The sequence below is a fragment of the Lutra lutra genome, chromosome 12 (assembly GCF_902655055.1).
Source record: "Lutra lutra chromosome 12, mLutLut1.2, whole genome shotgun sequence".
NCBI classification, from domain to species: domain Eukaryota; kingdom Metazoa; phylum Chordata; class Mammalia; order Carnivora; family Mustelidae; genus Lutra; species Lutra lutra.
The window spans coordinates 48,370,178-48,391,929 of record NC_062289.1 but is presented as its reverse complement, the minus strand read 5'-3'; the positions used below and the strand labels follow the sequence as shown (position 1 = coordinate 48,391,929).

General features: G+C 48.4%; 2 protein-coding genes across 3 annotated transcripts in view; one reads left to right on the top strand and one right to left on the bottom strand.

The window, feature by feature from the left end:
- The first annotated feature begins 1,457 nt into the window (after positions 1-1,457).
- Positions 1,458-21,131, top strand: RMC1 (regulator of MON1-CCZ1). 2 transcript variants are annotated; one of them, XM_047696752.1, is made up of 20 exons: positions 1,458-1,796; positions 2,525-2,601; positions 4,878-4,962; positions 6,181-6,237; positions 6,972-7,058; positions 9,859-9,999; positions 10,308-10,411; positions 11,679-11,768; positions 11,857-11,962; positions 12,747-12,858; positions 15,900-15,944; positions 16,188-16,241; positions 17,398-17,526; positions 18,074-18,180; positions 18,918-19,037; positions 19,341-19,418; positions 19,702-19,806; positions 19,900-19,968; positions 20,055-20,280; positions 20,963-21,131. In XM_047696752.1, the coding sequence occupies exons 1-20, from the start codon at positions 1,695-1,697 to the stop codon at positions 21,040-21,042; spliced, it is 1,974 nt and encodes a 657-aa protein (XP_047552708.1). In that variant the 5' UTR covers positions 1,458-1,694; the 3' UTR covers positions 21,043-21,131. The 2 variants fall into 2 exon arrangements, with proteins under 2 accessions (XP_047552708.1, XP_047552709.1); XM_047696753.1 differs by lacking the exon at positions 2,525-2,601 and having other exon boundaries at positions 1,459-1,796.
- NPC1 (NPC intracellular cholesterol transporter 1) overlaps positions 20,830-21,752 on the bottom strand; it is a 49,025-nt gene continuing 48,102 nt past the window's right edge. The window contains exon 25 of the mRNA XM_047696751.1: positions 20,830-21,615. Within this exon, the coding sequence (XP_047552707.1) occupies positions 21,533-21,615 (83 nt within the window). The 3' untranslated portion in view covers positions 20,830-21,532. The remainder of the gene's footprint in view (positions 21,616-21,752) is intronic.

The following is a 21,752-nucleotide window of genomic DNA, read 5'->3' as shown; positions in this document are numbered from 1 at the left end:
TGAGGTCCCTGGCCTCTGCCGATCCCTGGGCTCCGCAGACACCCGCAATGTTCTTATGCTCAGTAAAGTATGCCCAGCTGTGCTGCTGCTTCCATTTGAAAAACCTAACTTATTCCTACTTCCTCCCACCCCGGGTCACCTCCATGTCCCTTCCTCCGCGACTCTCAGGGACAAGCTTCTCCAGATCAGTTACTATGGATCTGCTGCCTATCACCTCTTCCTCACTTCCCATTCTTTTTTTTTTTTTTTTCAAGATTTTATTTATTTACTTGACAGACAGAGATCACAGGTAGGCAGAGAGGCAGGCGGAGAGAGAAAGGAGGAAGCAGGCTCCCTGCTGAGCAGAGAGCCGGATGAGGGGTTCCATCCCAGGACCCTGAGATCATGACCTGAGCCGAAGGCAAAGGCTTTAACCCACTGAGCCACTCAGACGCCCCCTCACTTCCCATTCTTACTTCTAACCCGCTGCCTGCCCTGTAGCTCTGCCTCCCAGTCCCTGAGGTAATGATCCTCCCACGGAAGGATTAGTGTCTTCCCTGGGGTAAAAGGGGGGGGGGGGACACTTTTCAGCGCTCTGACTTCTTTGTCAAAGCAGACCACACCCCACCTTGGGAAACAGTTCTTCACTCAGCCCCCAAGACATTCCCCACCCGGAGTTCTCTGTGTACTTCTCTGGCTGGCTCTGCCCCTTGTCCTTTACTGATTTCTCCGCCTCTACACTTGATTCAGTGCCATCCAACACCATGGCTTCAAACACTATCAGTAGTCCAACAACTTGCTGTTACTACCTCCAGCCTTGTCACTCTTGGTGAGCTTCAGCCCCACATAACCCATCAATGCGGAGGTCACTTCTCCTCGGATTCACATGTCTAAAGCGCAGCTCGTGATCTTCACCACTTCCCTGCCAAACTTCTCAAGCCTCTTTGTCTAAGAGAACGGTGCTCAAAACCATCCGGTTGTTGAGAATGGCCACCTCGGGGTCATCCGTGATCCCTTCCTTCCTCCGTCCCAACTCCCTTGAATGAGTTTTCCCCACCCCGCCTCAAATGTCAAAGCCATTCAAAAGAGGCTTTCTGACTGCAGTCTAAACTGGGGTCCCCGTTCCATGCTCACAGCATCCAGGCGCTGGCCGCAGCTCTCCCCTCCCTTGCTAAGTCCCACAGGCAGGCTCAATAAACCTGCCGGAGAGACAGGGTAAACCTTCCCTAGACCAGGGGCTGCCTTGCCCCAGGCGGACTCCCGGCCGGGCGCAAACCTCCCAGAATGACCTGGGAGCCAGGACCCGCACTCGATCGGGAAGGCGCAGGCACCAGCCGCGGTGCCAACAACCGCCCTCGGCTTCGCGCGGCTTCCGGGTCACGCCCCCACCCCGCGACCCGCGCTGGGACTCCGCCCTCCAAGAAAGGGGAGGAGCCTCTCGCGCCGAGCTAGGCGCGGTCGCGGTCGCTAGGCCCCACCGTTGCCCGTCCGCCGTCGCCGGTTTAAGCGCGGAGGCCCGCGGGTCACGTGCCGGACGGGGTGGGGGCGTGGCACCAGGAAGCGGCCTCCGCGCCCGCTCCGATCGCGGTTGCGCCCGCTCCGATCGCGGTTGCCACCGCCCGACCCGACTCGCTGCGTCCCGGTGCCGGCGCCGCTCGCCTCGCTCCACGCTGGCGGCCGCCCCCGGACTCCCCGCCGCAGCGGCGGCGCCCGCTATGGGCGAGGAGGACTACTACCTGGAGCTCTGCGACCGGCCGGTGCACTTCGAGAAGGCGAACCCGGTCAACTGCGTCTTTTTCGATGAGGCCAACAAGCAGGTCCGGGCCGGCCCGTGCCCTCCTCCTCGGCGCGGCCCGACGCGCCCCGCCCGCCGTCCCCGGCGCCCCAGGGGCGTCCCGCGCGCACCCAGGCCGGGGGCCGGGGTGGGGGCCAGGCCTGGGGCCTCCCCTCGGGTCCCGGCGCCGGAGTGGCGCCAGCTCCGGGCTCTTGGGTGGGCCGAGGGACCGGGAGCTACCTTGGCGGGGGCTTTTTTCTCCAAAGTGACAGCTGGGTGGACCCCGAACCTGCGCCGCCCACCCAGCACGCCCTTTGGCCGGTGTGATCAGCTGTTAGCTCGCCAGCCCTTTCGCAGCGCCTTTGTTGTCTTTATTTGTCACCAGTTACCCTTGCTGTCGAGGATTTAGACGTTGAGATTACTCTTACTCTCAGAATTTTGGAAAGGGAGGAAAGCAGTGTGAGGAGTAGCAGGGGAACTCAAGTGCATCAGGGGCGCCTTTGCCGTTCCTGATTAAAGTGTGTAGCCGCGGGGACCCCGGCCCAGTCTCGCACAGTGGACTGCACTCGGAAGGGTATAACCTTTTTTGGTCTCTACGCTCTCGTCCTGTAAGATTGAGGTGAACACCAGGCATCTGCAGTTTGATAGATACCACGTTAGTTGAGCTGAGCCAGGAGTGGGTGTAGTAGAAGTAATCGCCTTGAGGCGGGTGAATGTGTCTGAAAGTCTTTCGAAGTTCAGGCCATTAACGTTGCTTCTTTTCCCTCCCAGGTTTTTGCAGTTCGGTCAGGTGGAGCTACCGGGGTGGTAGTTAAAGGCCCAGATGACAGGAATCCCATCTCATTTCGGTAACTGTTGACATTCACAGAATAATGGTCACATATACAGATAATGATGTGTTTCTGTTTCTCATTCAGAGGGTGGTTTTAAAAAGTTTGTTCCTTGGCTAAAGTGTATACACGCTTGCAAATCCCTGTTAGAGAGACGCAAGCAGACACCTGCTGTGCAGTGTTGCTGGGACCTGTCAGTACTTAGTGTCAAAGTGAAGTGTGTAGAGTAGTTCTCTCTCTTGATTTGGGAATCAGATGCTCCAACATAGGGAACCCACTTCCTGGCACTTGAAATTAGCAAGTCAGTTTACTGATTGCGCTCATTTCTGGCATTCTGACCAAGGAGGGCCTTCATTTCCTCCTCTGGCCCCAGTCTTTTCAGGCTGTGTGGGAGTGGAGGAGATTCCTGGTTAGTGTTTCCTTTATAATAATCTGTATTAAGGAAATCCCAGCTTCCACTAAAGGTGATTGGCTGTCCCAGTTTATGCAAGTTGAACCAGTATAATAATGAATCGCACTTCCTTTCACTTTCAGAAGTATCTTGATTTGGTTGATAAATTATCTGGTCTTTAACTCCTGTGATTACGAAAGGGGAAAGTACAGTGTGGGCCCTCAGTTCAGTGGTGACTTACATTTTTTTGCAGGTGTCCTGTGCTAATAGAAAACAGTTTTTGAAGTAGAAAACAGATCACTCATTTGTTGGACAAACACTGATTGTAGCCTGTGTGCTAGGCACCGGGCATGTGCAGCCTGTTGCCCTTTTGCAGAACTCCTCAGTTTAGTATGGGAGACAAGTGTGTGGACACATTCTGTTGATTGTGCAAAGTGCTGTAATGGCACTCTGTTCAGAATTTGGGCGCACAAAACAGATGAGACTGTTATCTTGGGGTAGGCCAGGAAACAGAAGGGGAAGGCCTCCGAGAGGAGGGAGCCTTTGAGCAAAACTTTAAAGCTTGAATGGGATGATTCTACATGGGGAAGAGAGTAGACCTTCCAGGTGGAGAGAACACCGAGTGTAAAAGAGAGCAAGCATGGTGTCTGGGGGAATTCCAGGTCTGTGTAACTGACATCAGGTGTCCTTGCAGGGAAGAGGAGGTGGTGGTTTGGCCCCTGGCAGGAGTCAACTTGAACCTTATGTATTCTGCTATGGAATTAGGGCTTTATCTTCTTACTGAAAATTTGTAAGATGGGGCATGGCATGATCTCAGCAGTGCTAGGAAGGATCATGCTGTTCACAGCATTGAAGCTTCATTATTCGGGAGCATATCAATGTCAGGGATACCACTGAGCAATGATTACAGTGGTCTGAGCCAGGCATACCAAAGACCAGACTGAAGACAGAGTAGACTGGTATCTCATGGGCACTCAGGAGATGCCTAGGAAAGTCTTGGGTAAGTTTTGATGGTTCTTTGGGTGTGGAAAATGAGAGACCGTGATGATCCAGATGTGGGGGGTTAGTAGGGTTCGAGGAAGATACTGGATTTACCCTCTTTTAAATTTTAATTTTATTGGCAAAAATTTTAGGAATTTTGTGTATATTTAGAAGTTTTATTGTGGTAGAATTAACCGCATATATTTAACATATAGTTGATGAGTCCTGACATGTGTAACCGTCTCCACAATCAAAAGTTGGCTGGCGCGGGACGCCTGGGTGGCTCAGTTGGTTAAGCAGCTGCCTTCGGCTCAGGTCATGATCCCAGCGTCCTGGGATCGAGTCCCACATCGGGCTCCTTGCTTGGCGGGGAGCCTGCTTCTCCCTCTGCCTGCCATTCTGTCTGCCTGTGCTCGCTCTCTCTCCCTCTCTCTCTGACAAAATAAATAAAATCTTAAAAAAAAAAAAAAAAGTTGGCTGGCGCTGCTCTGTAATCCGTCCCTTGACTTCCCTTTGTAACGTCTGTTTGAGGTCCTGTAGGTTGGGAAGTAAACAGGAAAGCTTACACTGCTTCACACACACTGCTCTGAGAGCCGTGGGGTGGGGGGAGGGGGAAGGCGGTAGTGTCTGGAGAAGGGTGCTGTGAGGGTATTACTTATTTATGTCTCAGATGATTCTCATCGGAGAATGCATCTGTTCTTAATTTGTCAGTCACTTGTTAACCACAAAGCTGTAAAGTTCATCAGCAACTTGTTGCCAGTTGGATTTTGTTGTTTGAAGAGAAGTCCCGATAGTTTCAGAAACATAATTTTCAACTTAAGATTTGCTGCTTCCTTGAGTATACAACTTTGCTCACAGAATGCTAGATGCTAGAATTTGGTTATTAGCTTTAATTCATAACATTTTTTTTTTTCCCTTAAAGAATGGAAGACAAAGGAGAAGTGAAGTGCATTAAGTTTTCCTTAGAAAATAAGATATTGGCTGTTCAGAGGACCTCAAAGACCGTGGTAAGACATCTTTTTACTTATTTATTTCAAGTTTTATTTATTTACGCAATCTCTACACCCAGCATGGGGCTCGAACCTGTGACTCTGGGATCAAGCCTCACATGCTCTTCCAACCGAGCCAGCCAGGTGCCCCAGGACATACCTTTAAAGGTAGCATAGAGGAAAGGACATTGGAAGTACATTAGGAAGAGAATGAATTGCAAAAAACAGTGTTAAAGGACGCCTTTATTATTTTAATGCCATGAAAGTTATAGTTCTGTTGTATTATATTTCAGTTTAGAATTCTTGAAGAAGGACATTTCAAGGGATAAATACTTATGACTTTAGTTTGTCCTTTTTTTTTTTTAATAAAGATTTTATTTATTTGTCAGAGAGAGAGGGAGAGAGAGCGAGCACAGGCAGACAGAATGGCAGGCAGAGGCAGAGGGAGAAGCAGGCTCCCCGCCGAGCAAGGAGCCCGATGTGGGACTCGATCCCAGGACGCTGGGATCATGACCTGAGCCGAAGGCAGCTGCTTAACTAACTGAGCCACCCAGGCGTCCCTAGTTTGTCCTTTTTGACTTAAGTTTTTTTTTTTTTTTTAAGTAATTTGGAGCCTCAGGCATCTTTTGTTTTAATAGCTGGCTGTGCAGATTATGTGAGGTGTGAGGTGTGTTTTTGGCAACTTGGTGAATTAGCTTTAAATTAGCTTTACCTGGAATAGCTCCATTTACTCACTTCTTACATCTTTGAATGGCTTGACCCCCAGGAACAGATGATCAAAGTTGGAGCACCGTTTGGCTTTTTTTGCCTTTATAAGTATTCACCATTGTCATTTGTAAAGTAGAGTAAAAGCTGTTGGGAAGAGGCAGAATCTGATTCTCTTCTGCCAGGTTTCATTGCTGCAAGTTTTGGAAAGCATCTTGGAAGATGCAGCAACACATTTCTCTGAAATCAGTTGATTTTCAGTATCAGTTTCTAAACTCTAACTGAATATATATATATATTTTAATTGAGTTGTAAGGAGACGGATTGTCCACATTGGTCCTCTTAGTTTTCTTGTCTTTTATCAGTTATTTTTTGATGACTTTAAATTTGCCTTTAAAAAAAAAAAAAAGAATTTGTCTTTTGTCTTTTTGTCTGTCAACGTAGGTTGGCAGTATACTGCTTGATCTAAATTTTCTCCTTGTTTTTTCTTTCTTTTCCTTCCTTTTTTTTTTTTTTTTTTTAACTTTTCAGGATTTTTCTAATTTTATCCCGGATAGTTCTCAGCTGGAGTACACTCAGGAGTGCAAGGTATGGGCCTGGATCCTTTCCTGGCTGCCGGCCATTGCCCTGTGCGGGTCCGCTGGTGAAGGTGCCGTGGGGCCGGGGACTTGCCAGCGCAGGCTTGGAGGCGGGCCATGGGTCAGCGCTGAGACCTGCTGCGTGTGGGCTCTGGTCTCTGGGTTACAAGCCTGTTTCTTCTATGAGATGGAGTCGGGAGGACGCAGTGGGTGACGGGATGTTATGCTCGGGTCAGTGTCAGCACTTCGAGAGGCCCTCGCCCTTCTCCCGGTGCCGGCTGCGCCTCTGGCTGGGACCCTGGATTCCTCTTGGGAGGTTTTAGGAAGAGGAGTTTTCCCCCTCTCCTGATGTTTCCTTTCCTTGATTTGGTGTCCCTGTTGTGTCCTTCCTGTTCAGCACTCGCTGAGAACCTTTAGGCCTTTATTCTTTCCTAGTGCCTGTTCTGCTGCGCTAAGAGAAAGCCAGCTGTCCTTTGATTCCTTAAGGTAGAAGCTGTAGTGGGTTACTGTTTTCCCGAAATTTAGGCTTTTCCCTCTGTTCTTGACCGAAGGAATCCAGACCCCGGGGCTTCAGTGAGGTGTTCCAGGTGGAAATCTGGGAACATTGTATTGCTCAAAAGAAAGTTTGATTTGTTAATAAGTAATCCGGGTAACTTTTAGTTAAGTGATAGAGTATTTTAAGCTTTTGAAGAGAGTTATACAAACATTTTTTTATTGAGAAAATTTTTTGTAATTCCTTTTCAGACCAAGAACGCCAACATACTAGGATTCTGTTGGACCAGTTCTACTGAAATTGTCTTCATAACAGATCAAGGAATTGAATTTTACCAGGTATTAGGTTGATCGCTTATGTTCATGGCATGGGAGGTACGGGGGAAGGTCTGTGATGGCAGTTTGGCAGCCTTTTGAATTCAGTTCTGAGTAGATTGAGATTCTAGAGGTTTAGTCTCTTGCTTATTAGGTTTTTATTTTTTTCTAATTACAAGAAATATATGTTTTTTACAAAACAGTTAAACATTACCAGGATATATGGAAGGTAAAAGTCCCCCCCCATAATCCCTAGAATTAACTGGTATGAAAAGTTCAGTATGTATTTCTTTTCATACATATGTACAAACTTTTTTATTTTACAAAAACAGGAATGTTGTATGCTGCTTGATCTAAATTTTGTGGTTGGCTTTTTTTGTGGTTGGCTTTTTTTGCATAGTATTATGTCTTGGACATGTTGTCCATATTTTATTCTTTTTTTTTAAACAATCTTTGAAGTTTTTTTGTTTTTTTTTTAAAGATTTTATTTATTTATCCGACAGACCGAGATCACAAGTAGGCAGAGAGGCAGACAGAGAGGGGAGGGGAGGGGTAAGCAGGCTCCCCGCCGAGCAGGGAGCCCGATGCGGGGCTCGATCCCAGGACCCTGGGATCATGACCTGAGCCAAAGGCAGAGGCTTAACCCACTGAGCCACCTAGGCGCCCCATCTTTGAAGTTTTATTTAAATAATCTCTCCACCCACCCAACAGGGGGTTGAATTCACGACCTTGGATCTAGAATCACATGCTCCCCGCACTGAGCCAGCCAGGCGCCCTGTCCATATTTTATTCTGACTGAATAATATCCGGTTGTATGGGTGTCCTACAGTTTAGTTTATTCCATGTTGATGAACCTCTGGCTTGTTTTTATGTTTTTGTGATTATAAATTCTGCAGCAAACATGTTTGCAAACATTTCTTTATGTTCTTGGGTGAGGCAGTTCTTGGAATTACAGCATAGGCACAAACTTCCAAAAATCTGAACAGATATTGCTAAATTTTTTTTTTAATTAAAAACATTTTTTTTTTAGTCTTTTTTTTTTTTTTTTTTTAGTCTTTAAGTAAGCTCCACACTCCCCGTGTGGCTTGAACTCACAACGCGGAGATCAGGAGTTGCTCCCTCCTTTGAGTCAGCCAGGCACCCCCATACTTTCAGTTTCAATGTAGGAATCTCCATTTCCCACATTTTTGCCAGAACTGCATATTATCAGTCCATAGACGTATATTCTGGGTATTAACCCTTTATCAGATCGATGGTTTGCAGATGTTTCCCGTTCCTTTTCACTCTGTTGGCTTGACTTTGCAGCTGCCTCATCAGCTCGTAATATGTTCCAACTGCCTGACCTTGAGAAATGCATCTGAGAGCTTTCAGTGGAGCTAATCTGGAGGGTGTTAGGATTCTCATAGGGTTGAATTTTGTCGACCTCATGAATGAAGTATAATTTAGAATATAGGGATGGAGAAAATATGCCTGTGTAAGCAAACTGTGAGATGTTAATGCCATGGGACTTTGCTGTGGGCCCTCATTAGAGCCTTTGTAATGACCACGGGTAAGAAACCACACAGAGCTGCACACGGGTTTGTGTGTATGTGGTAGCGCAGAGAGGACAGTCACACGGCTTTCTGTTCTCTGTAGTGGGAGAGTGTACGTTCATATCATCTAGACGGTCTTCAGCTCTTCAAGAAATAAGTTAAAAAGAAAGAGGACGCTAGCTCATCCTTATTTTGTTCTACCCAAACTGTCAAGATAGCCGGGCCTGCCGACCCTGACTTCCATGTCAGTTCTCGAGCGCAGTGTTTTAGAAGCATTAACGTCTTGGGGCTCTACACTGTCTTCCTTAATGTATCAGAATATTTACAGTATTTTTGAAACATGCCTTGACTATAAAATACTAGGTTTGCATGCAGTGTCTCACGAACATGATCGTTAGCAAAAGGGAGCTGCTTCCGGGCTCAGTGCTAACTGCTAGGTGGAGGCCAGGAGGAAGGCTGGTGCTGCGGGCTGGGCGGTGGCTGCTTCCACATGTGGGGCTCTGGGGTCGGTGGGTAGGGGTGGGGGTGGCGGCACATCTACTCCTTGCCCTTTGGTGGATGGCGCCTGAGAGCAAGAGTGTGGAGGCTCGGACCGGGCCTTCTGGTGACCTGGCCTGCCTGGGCTGTAACTGCCGTAACTGGTGTCTGAGCCTTGTTTTCTCCTCGGTCAGGTGTCCATGGTGCCCATGTCTCACGGGCGTGCTGTGAGTAGATGAGCCAAGATTTGTAAAGCACTGAGCTCCTGGATCAATAGGTGTAACAAACAAAATCTTTTCAGTTTTATTTAGTGGTTTTTCTCCTGCTTTTTATTTTTATTTTTTAAAAGATTTTACTTATTTATTTGACAGAGAGACAACAAGAGAGGAAACACAAATGGGGGAAGTGGGAGAGGGAGAAGCAGGCTTCCCGTCAAGCAGGGAGCCCGATGCGGGGCTCGATCCCAGGACCCTGGGATCATGACCTGAGCCGAAAGCAGATGCTTAACCGACTGAGCCACCCAGGCGCCCCTGTTTTTTTTTTTTTTTTCTTTAAAGATTTGTTTATTTTAGAAAGAGTGTGAGCTTGGGGGAGTAGGGGCAGAGGGAGAGGAGAAGCAGACTCCCCACGGGGCCTTGAGCTCTACCACTTGCGACCCTGAGATCACCACCTGAGCAGAAACTGGGAGTTGGACCCTCAGCTGACTGAGCCACCCAAGCCCCCCTGCTTTATATTGTTTTCTTAATTTCCTGTCAGTTGTCTTCCATTTTACTGTTTTAAACTACTCTGTTCCCTGAACTTTGTTTTTGCTTCAGGTGTTACCAGAGAAACGAAATCTGAAACTCCTGAAGAGCCAGAATATCAATGTGAATTGGTATATGTACTGCCCCGAGGGGGCTGTGATCCTGCTGTCTACCACAGTGCTCGGGAATGTGCTGCAGCCCTTTTATTTTCGGGTAAGAGAGAGCCTCTCTTTAGGGAAAGTCCCTCCCCCTCTCCCCCTTCCTCTAACCTCCCAAGGGGCAAGTTCCTCCAACCGGTGAGCTCACCACTTCTGACCACTAGAGGGCACACTCTACCCTCCCGTCACCCCAAGAAGGACTCCTTGTGTGGGGAAGGACCCCAGGGAGTAAAGGCCATGGCAGGACTTTGGAAAGGATGAAGAGGCATAGTGTATGCATAGCCTCACTGGTGTTATGTAGGGAGTACTAAAGCATCAGAAGGGTTTAATTGGCTTTTCCTAATACTTTTATCACCCAAACAGGCTGGCACGATGTCGAAGCTGCCCAAGTTTGAGATTGAATTACCAGCTGTACCCAAGTCAACCAAGCTGAACCTTTCTGAGAGAGACATCGCGATGGCAACCATGTATGTCTTTTGAGATAATTCCTTCTTGAAATTGCTTTTGGTGATGGAAGTAGTAGAAGTGCATCGTAAGCCCTGTGGGACTGGCCTTTGACACATGCCCAAAATGCCCTCTTGCCCTTTCAGTGCCTAGATTTTATGAGTATAGAAAACCTGCCATGGGCCTGTCATTCTTTGCTGATTTTACTAGTTTGTGACCTTAGGGAAGAACGTTCTTCCACCATCCTAGCCTGATAAAATGAAAACATTGGGCCAGTCTATTTTTTAGGTGTCTTAGTTCTAGAATTTTTTTTTTTTTTTATTCTGTGAGTAGTTGAAGCTTATCAAGGACTTTCTTTTAGCTGACATATATCCTGCTTGCTCTAAAGAAGAACATAGTTTTTTATCTAACAAACATGGAACTGAATTACTTAGGTCGGCAGGTATATCTTCATTTGTAAATGCAGATCATCTCAATTTTTATACTTCGTTACGGAAGTTTTAAACACACAGTTATGGAAACTGATACAAAGAATATCGTATGTACCCCTAACACTATTCAAAGGGGTCAAAATTTTGTTCCTAAATAACTTCCTAAATAATTGTCTTTGGCCTAACACAGTGGCTTTGAAGTTTAACATTTTTTAGTAGTTAGAATGCTTTTTTTTTTTTTTTTTTTTTTAAGTCAATCTTCCGTGGCCTCCTGGTTTGGAGAATAGGTACAATGAGAACAGGCCTTGCCCACGAGCAGCAGGGACCCACTCCCTCCCCTTTGGTCTCATCCCGGTGGCAGACCGAGCGCAGTGCCGGCCTCCGGAATAGTGGTGCGCATGTGGGAACTGCTCGCAGCAGCGGTTGGGCTGTGAGGCTTGCAAATGAAGATGATTCTGTTGCCCTGGTATCAAGGAACATATTTACTACATAAACCTTGGAAGATACTGAAAGTTAGAGAAAACGAAAATGGCCTGAGTTTGTTACTCAAGAATAGCTATTAACACCGTATTGCTTTGTAGTGGTTTTGGACTTTGTGTTTGTGTTTCCTTATAAAAGGTTGTGATTGAGTTATATTTAGTTTTGCTTTCCCGCATTTTGCTTTATAATTGGCTTTTTTTTCTTCTGTTTTTTTTTTTTTTTTTTTTTAAACTAACTGCACTTTGTAAATATTTTTGTTGGTTGTGAAATACTCCATTAGTGAATTTGTCATAATTAACTCTGATGGCCTCCTACTTCAGCATCTAGAATGGAGGCATTGCAAGTGGCCCGATGTGACATCTATCCCTCTGTTCTCTAGATATGGACAGCTTTACGTTCTCTTCTTGAGGCATCATTCCCGGACCTCCAATAGTACAGGAGCGGAGGTAGTCCTCTATCACCTACCACGGTATGTTTAATGCTGTCCTCGTTCTCCGATTTTAAAATACGAACTAAAGCGTGCCGATCTATTTTTTGACCTTTGTGTTATCCAACAGAGAAGGTGCCTGTAAAAAGATGCACATATTAAAGTTAAATCGGACGGGGAAGTTTGCCCTCAACGTGGTAGATAACCTGGTGGTGGTTCATCATCAGGACACAGAGGTGAGAGTGGTGTGTACATTTCTCATCTGTCAGGGTTGCTGAAAAGAGTTGTGAAAATTGACAAAACATTCAGAACGAAGACTAGAAAATGCTTTTCGCGCTAAAGCTTTGGTCTTATGGATGCCAATGGGTTTTGTATTCTAGACGGTTTAGGAAAAAACAGTGATTCCCTCTCTGTTGATTACAGTGAGTGAAAGACTATTCCAGAAAGTAGCATGTGAGGATATACGAGTCTGGCCCAGTTATTTGGCTGACTCAGCTAAGCTGGGACTTACTGCAGATCCACAGTCTTACGTGAGCGTGTGAGCTTGGTGCTTCCTGTGTGAGGATAGATGATAATGCTGAGAGATAATAGTTTTGAGGCTCTGTGGCCCAAGAGAAAGACTGGGACCAGTCCTGCTATTTTCTGTGAGGTTGGCTGGATATCTGGTCATAGACAGGCTACTTCTGTCCCACACCTCCTGCCGGGTGGTGACCCCCTTCTTTTGACTAGTGAAGGTGTCATGAGTTAAAGTGAAAAAGATCTGCTGGAATCACTTCAAGCTCTTCAGGGTCTGCCCATCGTCAGCACCAGGAGTGTGGGTGTCCGCGAGAGCGTGGGGAGCAGGGTCCCAGAGTTGTGATACCCCAGCACACTCCCCCATCCTCAGAACCAGCCTGCAGGGGTGTGTCGCACACAGACTCCACTGATGGGAATGGCAGGAGGCGAGAGAATGGAAGGGGCAGGCTGGGTCCATCGTGGCCCGTTTCAGCGTCTTGAGTTTTTCTTTTCTCTCCACTGTAGACATCGGTGATATTTGACATCAAGTTAAGGGGCGAGTTTGATGGCACCGTCACCTTCCATCACCCGGTTCTCCCAGCACGCTCCATTCAGCCCTACCAGATCCCCGTGGCAGGTAAGCAGCCCCCCCAGGTGGTTGGAATGAGGTGGTTAAGTGAGGGTTCCCAGGTCCAGGTGTTCTGGGGAGGGGTGATTTTGTTTTTGTTTTTATTTTTTAATTTTATTTTATTTTATTTTTTAAGATTTTATTTATTTATTTGACAGAGAGAGATCACAAGTAGACGGAGAGGCAGGCAGAGAGAGAGAGAGGGAAGCAGGCTCCCCACTGAGCAGAGAGCCCGATGCGGGACTTGATCCCAGGACCCCGAGATCATGACCTGAGCCGAAGGCAGCGGCTTAACCCACTGAGCCACCCAGGCACCCCTTGTTTTTATTTTTAAATGAAAATCCTATTAATCATACCAGTAAAATTGTGCCGTTGTGAAAAGCATTTTGTAAGATACATGAATCTTTTTTTGAAAAAAACAGAATGATTTCCCTGAGCTTTCAAAATGGAAAGTTGGGAGGGGCTCCTGGCTGGCTCAGTCCCACTGAGCCAGCCAGGAGCCTACTTGACTCTTTGGGGTCTCGAGTTTGAGCGTGCGACTCTTTGGGGTCTTGAGTTTGAGCCCTATGTTGGACCTGGAGCCTACTTGACTCTTTGGGGTCTCGAGTTTGAGTGTGCGACTCTTTGGGGTCTCGAGTTTGAGCCCTATGTTGGACCTGGAGCCTACTTGAAAAATAAGTAACTAAAACAGAGAGTTAGGATTACCCACTGAAGCTGAGAGATTTTTTAGTTAATGATTGAATATGCCCTCCATTTATCGTTTGCCTGTGCTCTGTAACCCTGAGATTAGAAGTGGCTGCTTCTGGCTGTATTTGAATGTGGGATCACTTTTCCTTGCCTTTCTCCCACATTGTGTGTCATGGCTACCTAGTAAATACTGCGTTTTCTTCTCATTGGTTGACCCCAGAAGAGGTTAAGGCTGTGCTGCTTTGGTGTTTTGAGATCTGCCCTACACGAGGTGGGAGGAGAAGGAAGTCAGAGAAGAGAGGAGGTCAGGATTTCCATGAAGGAGAAAGAAACAGTTGGGCTGGGTTTTTTTGCCTTTCCCAGTGTAATTGATTTCAAGCTAGATTTCACGGGAATAACATTCAGCTCTCTTTTAAAGGAGATCGGAGGGTAGAGTAAGCTAGTTGAAATTTCAGTGCACACAGCTAGTCAGAAGGGCACACGTTTGGAGCTTCGGTAGCAATGTTTTCTCCTTAAAAGGGATCTCTTTCAGATAGTATTGCGGGCTTGGGCCCTGCGTGCAGTCGGGAGGGGATCGCACGATTCCAGGTCTGGCTGCGGCTCAGAGGCCAGCAAGAGCTCCGCTTCCAGTCTGCCTGCCTCGACTTGTGGATTAGCCGGAAGCTTGATAGCTCTCTGGCAGCAGGCAGCACTGGGGGAGGAAGGAGCGAGTTCTTATGTTTAAGTCCTTTGGCTCTCTGTGTTCCTTCCAGCATCTTCCTTTTCTTGAGTTCATAGTGTTAGCATTAAAAGAATAGGTTGTGTCCGGGCACCTGGATGGCTCAGTTGGTTAAGTGTCCTACCCTTGATTTCGGCTCAGGTCATGATCTTAGGGTGGTAAGGTCCAGTCCTGAATTGGGCTCTGAGCTGGGCGTGGAGCCTGCTTAAGAGAACCCCCCATCCACCCAGCCCCACGCACTCGCTGTCTCTCAAAAAAAAAAAAAAAAAAAAAAAAAAGCGTTGTGTCAGATGTTTATCTTGTATTTGCCGCTTACTCGGCATGAAGGTAACTGCTGGTGAATTGGAGGGAAAACAACTTCTAGACATTAAAAGCCTTCTGCTCTGTTCCAGTGGTTTGGGACCAGTCAGAAGGCAGGCAGGTTCTAACTGGCTAGTTACAATCAAATGCCAGGTGTGATCAAAATAATAGTCCTGACAAAGGTTAATAATTCAAAGGTCCATTGAGTCTTGGGTCTCCGGAGTGTGGGTTGGTAAAGCATCTTTTACAGTTAATGACTGTTTGTCTTGTTTTTCCTGCTAGACTGTAAGCCCCTTGCAGGCTTGTAGCATCTTTGTATCTTGCCCGCTCCGTGCGGTTGCAGGGCGTGCTGGCAGGAAGAGCTTGTTAGGCTGTTTTGAAAGAGGACGCCAGCAAATTGGGGATGAGCCAGCTGCTGTCATTTCCCCTTCTGTTTTTGGCACCTGGTTGGGGGGGGCGGTGCTTTAAAAACCACGGGCATCTGGCTCTCACATGGGAGCAGTTAAGTCCGAATGATTGGAGGCCAGCGTTGAGGCCCACATGTAAAACCTTCACCCTTGGGGGCACCTGGGTGGCTCAGTGGGTTGGGCCTCTGCCTTCGGCTCGGGTCATGATCCCGGGGTTCTGGGATCGAGCCCTGCCCCGAGTTGGGCTCTTTGCTCAGCAGGGAGCCTACTTCCCTTCCTCTCTCTCTGCCTGCCTCTCTGCCTACTTGTGATCACTGTCTGTCAAATAAATATTAAAAAAAAAAAAAAGACCTTCACCCTCGGGTGGTAGATGCAAGTGTTCTTTGTTTTGGCTTATCTGACCCATGGGCCCTTTCCTCTTTTGGGTGGTCTTTTCCAGGCTGCTGATTAAAACTTGTCTTCTGATTGTCCCTGGGTGGTGGGAACAGAACTGGGAATGATGTTTAGTTTGCTGGGCTGTGTGTCTCCGGTTCACGGAGGGCTGCCCCCCTGACGCACAGGCAGTGTAACTGGTCATAATGAGTCCTTGTCACGTGGGATTTGATACTGAATCATCCAGGCATGTTTCTCAGTTCCTTACTGTGCATGTGTAAATGATGATGAATCATCTTTAGTTATTACAGAAGAATTACCAAATCTGAATTCTTGATACTTTTCCCCTTCTTGGGAGGACATTTTCATGGATTGTTCTCGACTTCCCTCTTCTTATAGGGGTTATCAGTGGGACAAGAGCGTTCACTCCTTTGTCATTTAACCACAGTTGAATAAACATTTACCAAAGGCTTTAGAAAGTGCTGCATTTCACATCCTAAGCACGGGTATTGGCATGATTTCCTGATGGCATCGTCCTTGCCCACTTGTGTTTTTTCCATTTGCAGGTCCTGCTCCTGTGACCAGCCAGTCTCCTATCCCGTGCAAACTCTGTATCCTTTACAAAGGCCTTGCCGCTGGGCATGGAAGGGAAGCTCTTGCCCCCTTTTATACTGGTGTCTGAGAGAGGTCCTGTGGCCTTGGCCTTTTCAGCTGTGAATGAGCTAAAGGCTTGGGAGCCCCCAGGGGAGCATTTCTCACCACCCAGGGCCAAGGAGCCTCTGCAAGTAGGGGGCAGGGCGGGCTTGTCTTTTGTTTTCATCTCCTCCTGGTTTACCACTTCCTATAACACGTAGATTCTTCGTCCTGGATTGTCTTTCAGCCCGACATCATTATCAGTGCAAGCCAAGGTGGGTCAGAGGGGCGGTCGCTAAGTTAGACAGTACTTGTTGGCTTGCGATGACAGAAGTCGCCAGTGCTGTTTTCGAGGTTAATTTGAGAGATGACCACTCCCTTCAACCCTAAAGTGGGAGATTCTTCACTTTATATTCTCTCTATTGTTGGTTTATTGTTTTATCCTGAGCATGTTATTTTTAAAATTAATAGCTAAGAGTGGCCATTCCCCTGCTTTTGGCCCATTCCACTCTGTCCATTCTGAAAAGCCAGACCCCATAGCACGGTGCACAAGACCCTCCCTGCCTGTCCTGACCCTCCACCTCCACACCCGCGTGTGCCTGAGCCCTTTTCTGTTCTGGCTGCACAGAGAGGTGTGCTCCTGCTTCCCACGGTGCTGGGGAGGCTTCTTCAGGATGTTAGTTGTCTTCCTAGTAGCCCCCCAGCCCCTGTATCTTCCATTAGAGGACATCCTACCCATCTTCAGTCATTCGTGAAACTTTCCTGTCTCAGATCCTGGGATTCTCAGGGCGAGAATTAGCCCTGGTGCCCCTGAGAGCCACTTCTCTCGTCTCCATCTACCTCTGAGCAGCTGTGGGAGAATCGAGAAGGGGATCGCTCAGATCATATTTAATGCAGTGTTAAATTCTCTTGTGGAACCCCAGTTGAGAAAGGCAGTGTGGATGTTCGGGAAAGTCATGAATCGGTGAATGATGAATTACGAACTTCCCTTGGGAGCCTCTGGAGTTAACTTTTGACTGAAGAACCACTGTGGGAGAAACCAAAGTACAGGATCCAGGTTCATGCCACACGTTAACATCTTTTTAAACTTTCAAGGCTAAAAAGGGGGTTAGGTATAGGGATGGAACTGCTCTGAGTCACCCCCCACCATTGCCCCCCCATCTCCGTTTTGGGAGCTACACCATTAATGTCCCAGTGATCAGAGAGGGTCACCTCAGCGTAAGAAGCCATTGAGCATGCAGCTGTAGGTGGCTGTCAGTCCTTATGTCAGGTGCAGCCTGTGTGTCCTAGGCTGCACTTGGTAAGACCAGGGTTGTATCAGTGCTGTGCAGAATGCCCCCCACCCCCACCATGAATGTTTCAGGGGAACCACCTTTTGGGCTTTTGTTCCGATTTGCATCCTGTGTGAACTTTGCTGCCTCTTCCACCCAGGCTACCTCTGGAACCTCCAAGTGAAGCTTCAGCCCATCGTAAACCTCTTGCCAGATAAAGGAAGACTGATGGACTTTCTCCTCCAGAGAAAGGAGTGCAAGATGGTCATTCTGTCTGTCTGTTCGCAGAGTAAGTGGACCAGTCCTCCCCACTCGGTCTGGATTCCAGGGTTGGGACTGTGCTGCCCACACCTTTCCTTGGGAGCTGGGCCACATTTTTGTGTCTTGTGCACAGCCTTGTCCTTCACTTGAAGGGTGGATCATTTAACCCCCTGGAAAGGTGATGAAATAGCAACATGACTTGTAGTTACTTGGGGACGAAAGCTAGATAGGATGGTGCCAGGTGAGAAAACCCACACGCTGCTGGGGCATCTGAGGGTTAGGGCACTGCCATCCCCAGCCTGAAAACGGACATTTTCCAGAATCCAAGTCCCTCACTACAGAGATCTCTGAGCACTTTCTGCTGAAACCGTCCGTAGCTACTTTTTCTACTCCCTGGGAACGGTTGGTGAGTGAATTCTAGGCTTTAGGTCTCAGAACGATTCCATTTCTCTCAATGCCCACTGGAGGTAGGTTTGCCCTGGTGGCCCTTTGAGGTTAGTTCTTTCTGTCCCAGCAGCACGTTTGTGTTCCGAATGGACGTAAACTCGGCTGACCTGTGTGAACGTTCTTTCCAGTGCTGAGTGAGTCCGACAGAGCCACATTACCTGTGATCGCTACGGTTTTTGACAAGCTCAATCACGAGTATAAGAAGTACCTGGATGCGGAGCAGAGCTACACGACGGTAAGCTGTGTGGGCTCCTCTCTACCCCTCCCCCGTGTTTCCTGAGGAAGAGGCAGGACGCCACTGAGGCCTGCGTGCTGAGGGGGCATGGTGGCCGCAGGTGGGGGGCAGCTGCTGGTCTGCACGGCTGTGGGAAGCAGGAGGGCTGCTCCCCATGGGTTTCTGTGCACCCCTGCTCTGGCTCCCAGGCTTCTTCAGCCCTGGCCCTTGCTAGTTGGAGCCTCTCAGGGCCTGCTATAGCTCCACATGACCTGCGCTGGGCAGACTGCCTTAGAGTCAGGTGAAGCAGTGCATGGTGTCACAAAGCTCTCCCCATCTGTGGCATTCGGGGAGGGCTTACTTATCACTCGGACATCCAGACAGTTTTATACGCGGTCTTCACTTACCGCAGGATCAGGACTTTATAAAAAAAAAAAAGCAGGATGCATTCTGTTTTTATTAGGTAACAAACATCAGAAAGTCCATAATTCATTAGGGATTTTAAGGTTAAGAAAATGTCTGAAAGAAGCGGACTTACGCCTTCGCCTTTTAGTTCCATTCACGAACAGTAGCCTGTTTTTAAGACAACCACCTCTGCCTTCCCAAACCCTGCCTCAAGCCTGCACAGGAGAAATCATTTTGTCCAAGTACCATGTGCCACCTTCTGCTCCCATTTGAGGCACACAGGGTCTAGAAATCGAGGCTTCTGGGCTTATCGAGAAGATGGTTCAGGTCACATTTGCCAATGTGTCGTTCAGGCACTAGAAGCTGGGCAGAGCCGGAGCAGTCCGCTTCTCAGGAGGCCGGCGCGGACCCAGGCGGTGATCGATCAGTCCGACATGTACACCCACGTCCTGTCGGTGTTCACGGAGAAGAAGGTGGGCGACGGGGCCCCTGGAGAGCTTGTTTGCGGGGAGCTGAGGAAAGGAGTAGAACTCAGAATGCGATTAGACCAACTGGTATCTCGGGTGAAGACCTAGTGCTAGTAGTTTGACTTCCAATACTCAGGCCAGAACGTGACTGTGGACGGGGAAGGTTCTGGATCTGTGCCAAACCAGCAAAATGGAACCGTGGGCCAGATTCACGTGGAAACGGCGGGGGGGGGGGGGGGGCGGGGAGAATAAGCCGCAGGCGACCCCTCGCGAGTCCTCGGTGGCTTTAAGACTTCTTTTCCTCCGTAGGACATGCCTCATAAGTTCGTGATCGCCGTCCTGATGGAGTATATCCGCTCGCTCAACCAGTTTCAGATCACAGTACAGGTACCTTCCGGTCAGCAGGTGTGGTCCCAAGTTAGAGGAGCAGGGGCCGCACACCAGACCCAGGATGCGGAGGGACCTTCCCGACACTGCCGCGTTGTCCTGAGGTGGGAGGAGGGGCGTTCCGTCAGGTGTCCCGTGGACGCACAGGGGACAGAAATCTGTCCCCTTCCTCGTGGAAACACGTACCCAGCCCTTAGGAACAGCTCGGGTCCTGGGCCCCATAGCCGCTCCTCTGGTGCAGGTGGGGCATTGGGAAATGTGCTGTCCTTCCGTCTGTCCTCAGCACTACTTACACGAGCTCGTCATCAAGACGCTGGTCCAGCACAACCTCTTCTACATGCTGCATCAGTTCCTGCAGTACCACGTCCTCAGCGACTCCAAGCCTTTGGTATGCGGCCCGTTTCTGTTCGTGGGCTTCAGGACTTGGCGTTTAACCTCCTAACGTTTGATGCTGAAGCCAGTTTGAAAATGTGTCTTTCAGGCTTGTTTGCTCTTATCCCTAGAAAGTTTCTACCCTCCTGCCCACCAGCTGTCTCTGGACATGCTGAAGGTAACTCTTGCCACAGCCGCGTTGGGAACCGCGTGCCTATCTTTTCCTGTCTCGGCACTTAGAGGACCCCTCTCCCTCCCTTGCAGCGACTGTCCACCGCCAACGACGAAATCGTGGAGGTGCTTCTTTCCAAACACCAGGTGTTGGCCGCCTTGCGGTTCATCCGGGGCATTGGCGGCCACGACAACATTTCTGCACGAAAATTTTTAGATGCCGCGAAGCAGACTGAAGACAACATGCTTTTCTATACTATATTTCGGTTTTTTGAACAGCGAAACCAGCGTTTGCGAGGGAACCCTAACTTCACACCAGGTGAGGCTGTGGTGGCCGTGAGAGCGGGGAGTGAACAGATTGGCAGTAGCAGGAGCAGGCTGGCGGCCAGGCCTTTCTGGGGGTCCTCCTAAGAACTCCTGGGTTAGCTTTCTTAGAAACAAAATTCCATCTGCCCGTGGAATCTGACTCCTGCTCTGGAACTTGCAGTTAATGCACTTCCGGTGTGGCCCATGCCACTGACCTGAGAATGCTGCTTTCTGAGGAATCAGGGATAAGACAGGAAATGGTGGCAGGAAACCATGACTAAGGCATGTCACATGGCCTGGGGCTTACCACTGATGGTCTTAGGAAACCGAGGCTAATCTTAGCTCTTTGTCTCCCAAGTTATGAAACCTCAGGCATCTAGCTTCTTTAGGATGGGGAAGGAGCATGTGAGGTTGCGTCAGGCCCCCCAGTAACCCGTGTGGGGTGGCACTGCCAGGACAGGCAAGCCACTCGTGTCTCAAAGCAGGTGGCAGGTTACTGGGGTTGTGAAGGTGTCCAACAGCCCTGGCAGCAGCTGTATAAATAAAAAGGACAACCAGCAGCTTAGGAAAACAAGTGTTTTATGAAAGAAAATAAGTTAAAACCCCACCGTACATATCTATGAGCTGTGAAGCATTCATTCTCTTGTTTTCCTTTTTTTGTGCCACATCTGATGAAATCTGTACTTCCTTTATAGGAGAACACTGTGAAGAACATGTTGCTTTTTTCAAACAGGTCTTTGGAGACCAAGCTCTAATGAGGCCTACAACATTCTAAAATCACTTGCTAGTTTTTTTTTATATATATATATAAAAATGTGTACAAAGTTAATTTATTGCATTAATAAAGCTCTTTAAACTATAAAATGTTATAGTAAAGTGTATCTACAACATCCTCAAGTGTTACTAAAAATATGGTACAGAACTTGTGTGATGGCTTACTCCAGAAACAAAGGAAAAACATTGCATTGATTGGCCTTTAAAAAGTGTCAGGGAGCAGATCCCACTCAGCCTCCCTAGCATCCCCTCTGCCTGCCCAGGTGAGGGCTCGTTCCCGGAGACCGTGGAGGGCCCCTCGGCGTCTTGGAGCTGCCTTCGATTAGGTAATACTGCTCCACGCGTCAGCTTGTGGTCCGGAGTTGAAAGCACTAGGGCCGAAGCTGCTGCTGTTCGAGCCTGCTCTCCGCATCCGCCCTGACGACACAGCAACTGTCCCGCTGTAAGCCCACCGACCCACACAGTTCAAAGTCCCCAGACCTCGCAAGAGGCTAGAAATTTAGGAGCTGTTCTCGCTCTGTACCTTTGTATCGCTCTTGAGTGGCCAAACTTTTGGCTTTATTTATAGATGGGCCTGTGAGGGATTTAAAAAAGAAAAAAAAAAAAAAGCAAAAACAAACTTCAGAATCGTTTCTTCAGGAGAAAAGGCAATCAGGTAGTTGTATTACAGTACAAACTTTCTATCCCCAGAGATTAATACCCCCTCCCCCC